At 40.7% G+C, this 10,509-nt stretch overlaps 1 protein-coding gene across 1 annotated transcript; it reads left to right on the plus strand.

The window, feature by feature from the left end:
- Positions 1 to 5,352: 5,352 nt before the first annotated feature.
- LOC122653176 (heat shock cognate 70 kDa protein 2-like) lies at positions 5,353 to 8,017 on the plus strand. Its single transcript, XM_043847117.1, has 2 exons — positions 5,353 to 5,637; positions 6,263 to 8,017. Exons 1-2 carry the CDS (start codon positions 5,424 to 5,426, stop codon positions 7,996 to 7,998), a joined length of 1,950 nt encoding a protein of 649 aa, XP_043703052.1. The 5' UTR covers positions 5,353 to 5,423; the 3' UTR covers positions 7,999 to 8,017.
- Positions 8,018 to 10,509: the final 2,492 nt, after the last annotated feature.

Here is a 10,509-nt window from a genome sequence, read left to right on the forward strand (position 1 = left end):
GCAATTAGTCTCGGTATCGGTGTATCGGATCGATTTTAACAAAAGCAAGGGTAAACCTGACCGATCCTGATCGGTATCGAACAGATCGATACTGGTACTGATACCAATTATTAAAACCCTGAGCTAGGCACAAACTTATGCCTTTGTGCAGGAAAAGACTATTCAAACCCCACCCTAATGAATCGAAAATCGCATCCAAAGGAATGTCTCAGTGCGCATTTTCATTAGCTACCACACTAGTACAAGGGCTACACCACCAATTAGCATTTTCAAAGATTCGAAGTGAACCACAACGTCTCCCAGGCATGGTTCATAATCTCGATATCAGTTGTATTGGTGTATTTCATCCAAAGGAATGTCTCAGTGCGCATTTTCATTAGCTACCACACTAGTACAAGGGCTACACCACCAATTAACATTTTCAAAGATTCGAAGTGAACCACAACGTCTCCCAGGCATGGTTCATAATCTCGATATCGGTTGTATTGGTGTATTTCGGGATGGGTTCCGATATCAACCAGAATCTGATTGATTTGGATGTATTTAGTATTTACCCCTTTTTTATTCTTTAATAAAAAAATACTTTTATTGTCTTTTCACCCTTCAATGTACAAATGGATCGGGATCATTCACGGTCGATATCGATCCAATCCGACCAATATCAGCTACTCCAATCCAAGATTACGAAACCATGCTCCAGGGTCATGTTTTTTTCATTTGTGTTTTTTTGGCAGAACATGTTTTTTTCATACAATGCAAAATTTTGATGTCGCTGACTGGACTTCCCAATCCCATTACACAAAACCAGGTTTTAGTGAGTATGATCCTCTCCAACGTGTCAGTGATTGCAATGCACATCGGACAACTCGAGCTGTTTGGCACACACCCCAAGGGCAGCTCCAACAATCCGATGCGCGCTAAAGAGGTTTTTTTCACTATTTTAGTTCATGGTATCAGAATGGGTATTCGCCCATTCCTACTCATATGGTAAATTTCATTCGGGAAAACAACTACTAATTTTCTACTAGTTGGTTGATAACTTGTCGATAAAGTGCAAGCTTCCAAGAGGTCAAGGGCTCGACAGAGGGTGTCAACTCATACTGCATATTGTGTATCGACTCTGAAACTGTACCGGTTATATGGTACTATATTGTACCAGTTATATGCTATCGTATTATATCGAATAAATTTAGTATAATATTGATATGAGATACTTGTACTAAGTTGGTATTCAATTAGATATCGATATGGACAAAATAGTAAAAATGAACCACTATCGTATCGAACTAAACCGATTAGATATAGTATAGTATAGATATGAAATATTTGTAATGATCGATATTTGGTTCTGTACCGGTACCGTACCGTTTGACACCCTCCGATCGACTAAGGACCTAGAAAAGAGCATTGAATTAATTGATTCAAAATTCAATTAATACAAATAGTTTAGCGGTGGAGACGTGGAGTTCATCGCTTGATAGGAAAGTGCTCAAATAAGAGGGTGCCATGTATAGATAGAAAATCTTAATCGCTTACTTATTGGTGGACCATATTTAGTCGTGTCAGGGCTCCTCTCCATTCGCTTGAAAGTTCAAACAATTGAAACAAAAAGGAGGGAGAGTTGCAAGGTCCAGCTGATCCCACAGCGACAATCCCCTCTAGTTTCACAAGGACTTTCAAGTGAAAAGAGGATCCGTGGCCCAAACAATGTGATACAGTTACTCAGTTAGTCAATTTTCTTGCTCAGTTTATCTTTGTCTCCCTCTCCTTATTCAATCGAGTGTTCCAATTTACAAAATTGTACATTGTGTTTCAAAATTAATTGAACTATGCAAAAACATTCTATTATCAAACTATATAAAACAGGAAATTGACTCCATATCCATGGCTAACTATGCTCTCTTAACCAACATTCTACCCTTCAATATCTGCTTAAAACCTTACCCCCCCCAAAAAAAAAAAATCTGCTTAAAAGGTCTAATGGAAAAGAAGAGGGAGATAAAGATACACCGAGCAAGAGATTATATACCGTCTAGTGTCATTGGCAAGGATAGAGGTTTTATTTTTATTATTATTATTTTTTTTGGGGGGGGGGGGGGAGAGGGTAGGATCTTTATCTCCTGTAATTCTCTGTCCAGCCCAGTTCTCTTAGTGCCCTTAACAAGGGGGACGTAATGACCATTCCAACCTTGCCCGAACACTCTGCCCGAGTGGGGTCCACCCCCTCTTATTATAGCCACTAAGAAATTGGACTGGGCAGGAAATTGCAGGAGATAATTTTCCGAAGGGATGGGAAAGAGGGAGTGGGTAAAAAATGGATAGAGTTAAAGAAGACAAAAAAACTGGTGCTTTCATTGTTAGAATTTTTTTGGGGTAGTAATAACAATTTTATTTAATCAACGTATAGTACACATGGATGGAGAAGTAACAAACTCCACAATCCATGGAACAAAAATAGGTCATACTGTCATACACGTAACCAACAGTGTCATTCTTGCCAGGGAGTCAGCAAAGCTATTTTCCTCCATTGGAATATAAGTAAAAAATACATGAAGAAAGAAGGGATGACAAATAAAGGATATCATCCAAGATTGTCTTAACCTGCAGCGATATGATACCACCACCCTCTTGAAGATATTTGATAATGTCTTTATGATCAGACATAACCAATAAAACATCATAACCATTGGAAGTAGCCTCCACCAAAGTTGATTTAATAGCCAAGGCCTCCCCTACCAGTATATTGTTGAAAACAGCTAGTATGGACACAACAAGAAGGAGATCTCCTGTAGAAGACCTGAAGACATAACCAAAACCTCCTTTGTTATTGGCTTGAAGCAAACTGACATCACAATTTACCTATGCCTTAATTTTTAAAATCTTTTCATACCCAAAACCATCCATCCATGATGCTTGAATCTAGGGGTGTCAGTCAATCGGTCGGGTCCGATTTTTTTGTTTTCGATGTGACTTTTAGGGGAATCGAAATAGAACCAATAAGGACTTTTCGATTTCAGTGCGATTTGGTTTTGGCTCGGTTTAGGTTTATGATAACGGGTTAATAGCGGTTTGGATTCGGTTCGGTACCGGAATTTTTAAAAACAAGTTGGGTTCGGTTTGTGCCTATTTTCTTCTCTCTCTTTTCAACTACATAAAATATTTCATTTGTCCCACACTTAAAAAGGAGATCAATGGAAGAACCATTGTTACAAATCAATTTCTCTATTTTCATAACCTCATACTCATTGATTTGTAACAATTTCCTTTACAACCATAAATTTGCTCACTAATATTGAAATCAATTCAATTATTCATAACCTTACACTCATTATTTTTTTATCGGTTTCATTTTGTTCGATTTTTGGTTTTTTATTGATCGGTCCGGTGCGATCCGATTTTCAGCCGATCCCATCATACCCCAGTCCAAAACCAATCCAATAAGGATTAATTCGATCCGGTCTCGGGTTTTTTTTGTCGATTTCGATCAATCTTAACGGTTCGGGCTAGGTTTTGACACCCTACTTGAATCATAAATTATGAGATAGGATTTAAAGTCACATGGGAAATCCTTGTGGATGGAGGCTAGCTTCCTCCCACTACTGTTTATAAATTTTTTTCCCTCTTTGATTGTAATGAAGTAACGAACAGGAATTATAAAACTAAGTAGTGTGAATCCTTAGGTTTCCTTGTGTGAGAAAGAAGGAAAAAAAATCCTCCGCAGTGCCTAGCAGTTCTGGTTTGAGAGCTCAACACGTGAAAGATGTGATATCCAATGGTGCTGAGCTCGAGAAGAAAGGAAAAAAAAATAAATTTGGGTCAATCAAGCTTGCACTATTGGATGAAGCATCTTCCATGCATCGAGCTCTCAGATCCAAACTGCAAGCACCACAAGATGAAGGGATTGCAAGGATTTTAGTTTGATAAAGAATTACTAAAACATCCATAATTAAGCACCCTGATTTTACTATCTGGTGGGAAAATGAAGTCTGTTCGGGAGCGTGGCGCCTCAACCAATGAGAGTGCATGTCGGCATCAGCCAAGAAAGGTGTAGTGATCATTTTCCCACGCGTCTGGGCATAGGGGCACACTCTTGGACAAAGAACATGTTGAGACCACTCACGTTCACGTAAGTGAGCGTATGAGAACAGCTCCTAGCTGTTCAGATGGAATCCACTTTGTGGGACCCACATGGATGGATTCCATCTGAACAACTGGGAGTTATTCTCGTACACTCACGTGCATGAACATGAGCCCAACTCGAACATGTTCCCCTATTTAATTTATGGACTTTATAACTTTCACTAATTGCAATTAACTCCTAAGGTACAAATTCTATACTTTATGTTGTACAAACATCTGCCTTTTCATGGGACATGATAGTTATTTCCTGCAACCCTATACTGGGGCACAGGAGCCGCGCGTCGAGGTAGCGTTCTTTTTCCTAATAAATAAATGAATAAATCGTAGACCTATTCCAAGGTCCTAGTATCACTATCACTATCAGTCACTATCGATACCAATAGTGACACAAATCAGATGTTTTGCCCCTCAAAATACCGATACATTGGTTTCATAGACCATTTTACAATCTCCTCAGTCCTCATGGTTTTAATGCACGGTATCGGAATGGTTATCAGTCAACCCAGAACCGATATGGTATCAATTCGGTATTTGCACAAATTGACTATATCAATCAAATTTGCCCCTGATTCTCCTTAAAAATGGAATTTGTTTTTATCATTTTACCCCTTGTATGTATCGTATCACCGATACGATATCGGTATGGTATCAAGATCAATAACTTATAAAACCGGTACGAGCGATACGATACCGATACAGCGATACCTCAAACCATGCCTCTGCTGCAGTAATACAAGTATACAACCCTTTCGTATCAGTATCATATCGATATACCGGCGTCGGTGGATTAGATACCAATACCATGAACCGTGGCTTACTCCCAACCAAAAGCCAAGTCTTTGCGTAACTCACGCTCAAAGGCAACCAGCACATGCCGTCTGGAATTGTTAATGAGCTCTTTTGGAACCTATTTTTAGTACACATGGTCGCTGGCTATTCGTCCAGCAGGACAGGACAGGGCAGGGCAGATTTGGTATTACACAAAGGAAAAAAAAACCCTACTCCTAATCGGAAATCGGAATAACAAATTTCGTGGAAACAACGAAGAGCGTAACTGAGCCGTTTTACGCGGATGGGGAAAGTTTCTTATACCGACCATCTCTTTTAATCCGACGGATGGCAAGTATCCATTGGAACTTTCTGGAAACCATTAGAGTTCTTATATAAGGCACTCTCTTCGTAGCAATCAGAATCTCTAACTTTCGAGTTAAACCTAGTTTAGCTGTGCTAACTTCCGCCGGAGCTGCCGTCCATTATTTTGTTTCGAATTTCAAACCAAAACAATGGCGGGCAAAGGTGAAGGTCCGGCTATCGGAATAGATCTTGGTACGACTTACTCTTGTGTTGGTGTATGGCAACACGATCGTGTTGAGATCATAGCTAATGATCAAGGTAACAGAACCACTCCTTCGTATGTTGCATTCACCGATTCAGAGCGTTTAATCGGAGATGCGGCGAAGAATCAGGTGGCGATGAATCCTATCAACACCGTCTTCGGTAAGTTTCCTGCTATTTCTTTTTTTCTCAGCAAATCCAGATCTGTTTTTTTTATTTTTTATTTCTTTTCTTTCTCGAGGTTTGAATATCTGTAGGGTTATGGAATCTGTATTTGCATCAGATTTGGTGTATTGATGTTGATACATGTGTGCTGTGCTAAAAAAGAAGTTATTTCCTTGTTATTTGTTCTACTGGAGAGATTTCTTGTTTCAACATATACTTTTGTTCTTCAAGTGGATCTCCTCTTGACTTGTTTTCTGTGTAACATCGTTCCGATCCATTCTTCCTATTATATCTTGGAATCTATGCTTTTGTTTTGCCTTTAGCATGTCGTGGAACGAATCGATCTCTCTGAAAGCATTTATGATCCTTTTTCTTCCAGATTTAGTAATGTTGGCTTTCTTCAACTACTTTGGATGGTTTAGATATTGGTATTAGTAAAGTTATTTCCTTGTTATTCATAGGCTTTATTTTTTGTTTATGATTTATAATAATCCACAATGAGGTTTTTATGCGTATGTAGTATCTATCTATTAAGATTGTATTCATGTTCTATACGGCTTGGTTATATTGTTAATGCTGATCTCATCTGTTACTCAATCTGGTTGTGTTCCTTCGTTTACAGATGCGAAGCGTTTGATTGGTAGGAGATTTACCGATGCCTCGGTTCAAAGTGACATCAAACTATGGCCCTTCAAGGTTATTTCTGGCCCTGGTGATAAGCCAATGATCGGTGTGGAATACAAGGGAGAGGAAAAGCAGTTCGCTGCAGAGGAAATCTCTTCCATGGTTCTTATAAAGATGCGTGAAATTGCTGAGGCCTACCTTGGTGCTACGGTTAAGAACGCCGTTGTCACAGTACCTGCCTACTTCAATGACTCTCAGCGTCAGGCCACCAAGGATGCCGGAGTCATTGCAGGCCTCAATGTGATGCGTATTATTAATGAACCCACGGCAGCTGCCATTGCTTATGGTCTTGACAAGAAGGCAACCAGTGTCGGTGAGAAGAATGTTCTCATTTTTGATCTCGGTGGTGGAACTTTTGATGTTTCTCTTCTTACCATTGAAGAGGGTATCTTCGAGGTTAAGGCCACAGCTGGAGACACTCACCTTGGTGGAGAGGACTTCGATAACAGAATGGTGAACCACTTCGTCCTGGAGTTCAAACGTAAGCACAAGAAGGACATCACTGGAAACCCCAGGGCTCTCAGGAGGTTGAGAACCTCTTGTGAGAGGGCGAAGAGAACTCTCTCTTCCACTGCTCAGACCACTATTGAGATTGATTCCTTATACGAGGGTGTTGATTTCTATGCCCCCATCACTCGTGCCAGATTCGAGGAGCTCAACATGGATCTCTTCAGGAAGTGTATGGAGCCTGTGGAGAAGTGTTTGAGGGATGCAAAGATGGATAAGAGCACAGTCCATGAAGTTGTCCTTGTCGGTGGATCTACCAGAATTCCTAAGGTGCAGCAGCTGTTGCAGGACTTCTTCAACGGGAAGGAACTCTGCAAGAACATCAACCCTGATGAAGCCGTGGCGTATGGTGCTGCAGTTCAAGCTGCGATTCTCAGCGGCGAAGGCAACGAGAAGGTTCAGGACCTTTTGCTTCTGGACGTTACCCCTCTTTCCCAGGGTTTGGAGACAGCTGGAGGTGTCATGACCGTGTTGATTCCAAGGAATACCACCATTCCCACAAAGAAAGAGCAAGTTTTCTCCACTTACTCGGACAACCAACCCGGTGTCCTGATCCAGGTGTACGAGGGTGAGAGGACAAGGACCAGGGACAACAACCTTCTTGGCAAGTTTGAGCTCTCTGGAATCCCACCTGCTCCCAGGGGTGTTCCGCAGATCACTGTCTGCTTCGACATTGATGCCAATGGTATCCTGAATGTCTCCGCCGAGGACAAGACCACTGGACAGAAGAACAAGATCACCATTACCAACGACAAGGGTAGATTGTCCAAGGATGACATAGAGAAGATGGTTCACGATGCCGAGAAGTACAAGTCAGAGGATGAGGAGCACAAGAAGAAGGTGGAGTCGAAGAATGCTTTGGAGAACTATGCGTACAACATGAGGAACACAATTAAAGATGAGAAGATAGCATCTAAGCTAGCTGCAGCAGACAAGAAGAAGATAGAGGATGCTATTGAGCAAGCTATTCAGTGGCTCGACAGCAACCAGCTTGCGGAAGCTGATGAATTTGATGACAAGATGAAGGAGTTGGAGAGCATGTGTAACCCAATCATCGCTAAGATGTATCAGGGTGCAGGGGCTGATATGGGTGGAGAAGGCATGGAAGACGATGCACCTTCGGCTGGTGGAAGCGGTGCTGGCCCCAAGATTGAAGAAGTTGATTAAGTATGTCTTTCTTTTTTTCCAAAAACACAGGATTCCCGGGAACATTTTTGTCCTTTTTAACTAGTTTCGTTATTTGTTTTCCAAAAAAAAATCTAGTTTCGTTATTTTTGGGGAGATACTTTACATTTGTAATGCTCATACCCTCTCTTTTTTTCAGTTTTCGAATTATATTTTGAAGTTTAAATTTTCTGTTCCAAGTCATTGTTGTTTGTTGGGGGACTTTGGCCCAACTGTGTTCGTTTTTACTCTGTATTGGGTTGCTTATGTCGTCTCGTAATTCTTCCTAATTCAGAGAGTTTCTCTCCTTGCACCAATACGTCTCTGTGGTAGATTTGATAGAATTGAAATTTTGGATAGGCGAACCAAATTTGGACTTGGAATCGGATTCGGTGAGAATCGACATCACCACGGGGATGACCGATCAGGATTGGCCAATCCATCAATCCCTTGGAATCGTCAACTTGACGGTCGACTGTTTTTGTCTCTTCTGTCTCGATGCAATTAACCCCCTCGAGACAGAATTCTCGAAACTCTCTCTTTCTTTTTTTAGTTTTTGGTAGAAGAACTCTTGTGTCTTTGTGCAACTTGAGAACTTGACTGATGTCTTTCCATCTCCAGAGGAATGGCATCGTCACTTTCTACTATTTGCCCTTTGACCAACACACCACAGCCAGCACTCGAGGGGTCTGAGTTAAGCCCCCTCTTTGGAAGAGCTACATAGCTACGATTTTCCACAAGGAAAAACACTTTTTAATTTATCTGAGTTTTTAAAGTGAGTAATTTGGGTCGATGGATCTGAGTTTCTTGTTACATATAGTTGGTTTGGAGTTTAAGATGGGTGATTTCTATCAGGAGTATTTAGGTGGTTAATCGCTCGGTGAAGTTTGGATCAGACTTGGTAAATATTAAGGAAAATTACAAGTTGAACACCTATTTAACAGAATTGGACAAAGTTGAGGTAAGATTTGCAAAACTAGTCAGTACAGTGTTCCTCCATATTTTTGGACAAATTTACCCTTGAGAACAGTGCCGGGATCGGCGGTCTTTTCTTCCTGTCGAGGTCGTCTTCTTCCGCGGGCCCTTCCTCACGCGGCTGCTTATTCTTCCTCTTAACTCCACACGATTCTATAATAGAAAAGCCCAAGAAGATTTTGATCTGATATTGATCTCGTTGCTTATTGAAGATGTATTGCAAACAGCTCTTGTCGCCATTTATGCGTGCATCTATTGAACATGATTCAAGGTAATCAAATTTTGTACCTGGTGAAATAGAAAACTTTGTGGTTGAGATGCAAGTCACTATGATAGTTACTCCTCTGCTTCACTCACTCTCACATTACACGATGTATTTGGGGTTCTTTAGCGGAGCCCATTTATGTGATTCCAGGCCTAATCCTCTCTATAGATTGATTTGAAAGTTATTGTGGTTCGATGTGAATGTGGAGGGATGAAGGGAAACGTAAATACTAACGAAAGCCCTAACCTTATCGAGCCTAAAGAAGTGGGGTACCAAGCAAAAACGGCACTTGCAGTTGTGCCATAGTTGTTTCACACTGGCAGAACTAAAAGACTAGATAATCTTGAGTTTGAAAAGTGTTGTTTTGCATTGAAGTATTCGTGTTGTTTTATATAAGAGCATGGAGAATTGGAACTCTATTAGTTTAGCTAGGTGGTTCTTTGATCTTAGGAAACCAGTTTACAATAGATAAACACGAATGAGAGAGATTAGGGATAACATAGTGGATCGGTATTGACCAAGTCTTTGATAGTGATAATTCTGTTATTATCCCCCTCAAACTAATGGGATTTTTAGTCACAATTAGTTTGTCTCGTTAGACTTTGAATCTTGGAGCTGTGAGACTTTTGGTAAAGAGGTCTCCAACCTGATCCTTCATGGAGATATACTGAACTTGAATGTCCTTTCAAGTGACACAATCACAACGAAATAATAATCCACCTCTATGTGTTTCGTCCTTGCATGGAAAATGGGATTGGCAGCAAGACTTGTTGCGCCTATGTTGTCACACCAAATTATTGGAGTGGTGGTAATGTAGATACATAGATCTTTGAGTAGACTTCGGATCAATGAAAGTTCAACTGATGTAACGATTAAAGCTTGGTATTTAGATTCTGTGCTTGATCGAGACATCACTGGTTGTTTCTTGGCAGCCCTAGAGATTAGAGTCTGACCCAAATAAATACAGTAACCAGTTATTGAACGTCCATCATACACATCTCCGGCCCAATCGACATCTGAATACGCTGTAAGTGGCACAAGGGGTCCATTGCTGATTAGGAAACCATGGTTGATGGTTTCTTTTAGGTACCGTAGTGTTCTTTTCAAAACTTCCTAGTGTGTAGTGCGGGGGTTATGCATGTGCTGACACACTTGATTAATAGAGTAAGTGATATCCGGTCTTGTAAAGGCCAGATACTGAAGAGATCCTACAGTACTTCGATAGAGAATAGCATCAGCGATTGGATCACCATCATGAGCTGATAATTTTGCAC

Source organism: Telopea speciosissima, chromosome 2, assembly GCF_018873765.1.
Source record: "Telopea speciosissima isolate NSW1024214 ecotype Mountain lineage chromosome 2, Tspe_v1, whole genome shotgun sequence".
In the NCBI taxonomy this organism is placed as follows: domain Eukaryota; kingdom Viridiplantae; phylum Streptophyta; class Magnoliopsida; order Proteales; family Proteaceae; genus Telopea; species Telopea speciosissima.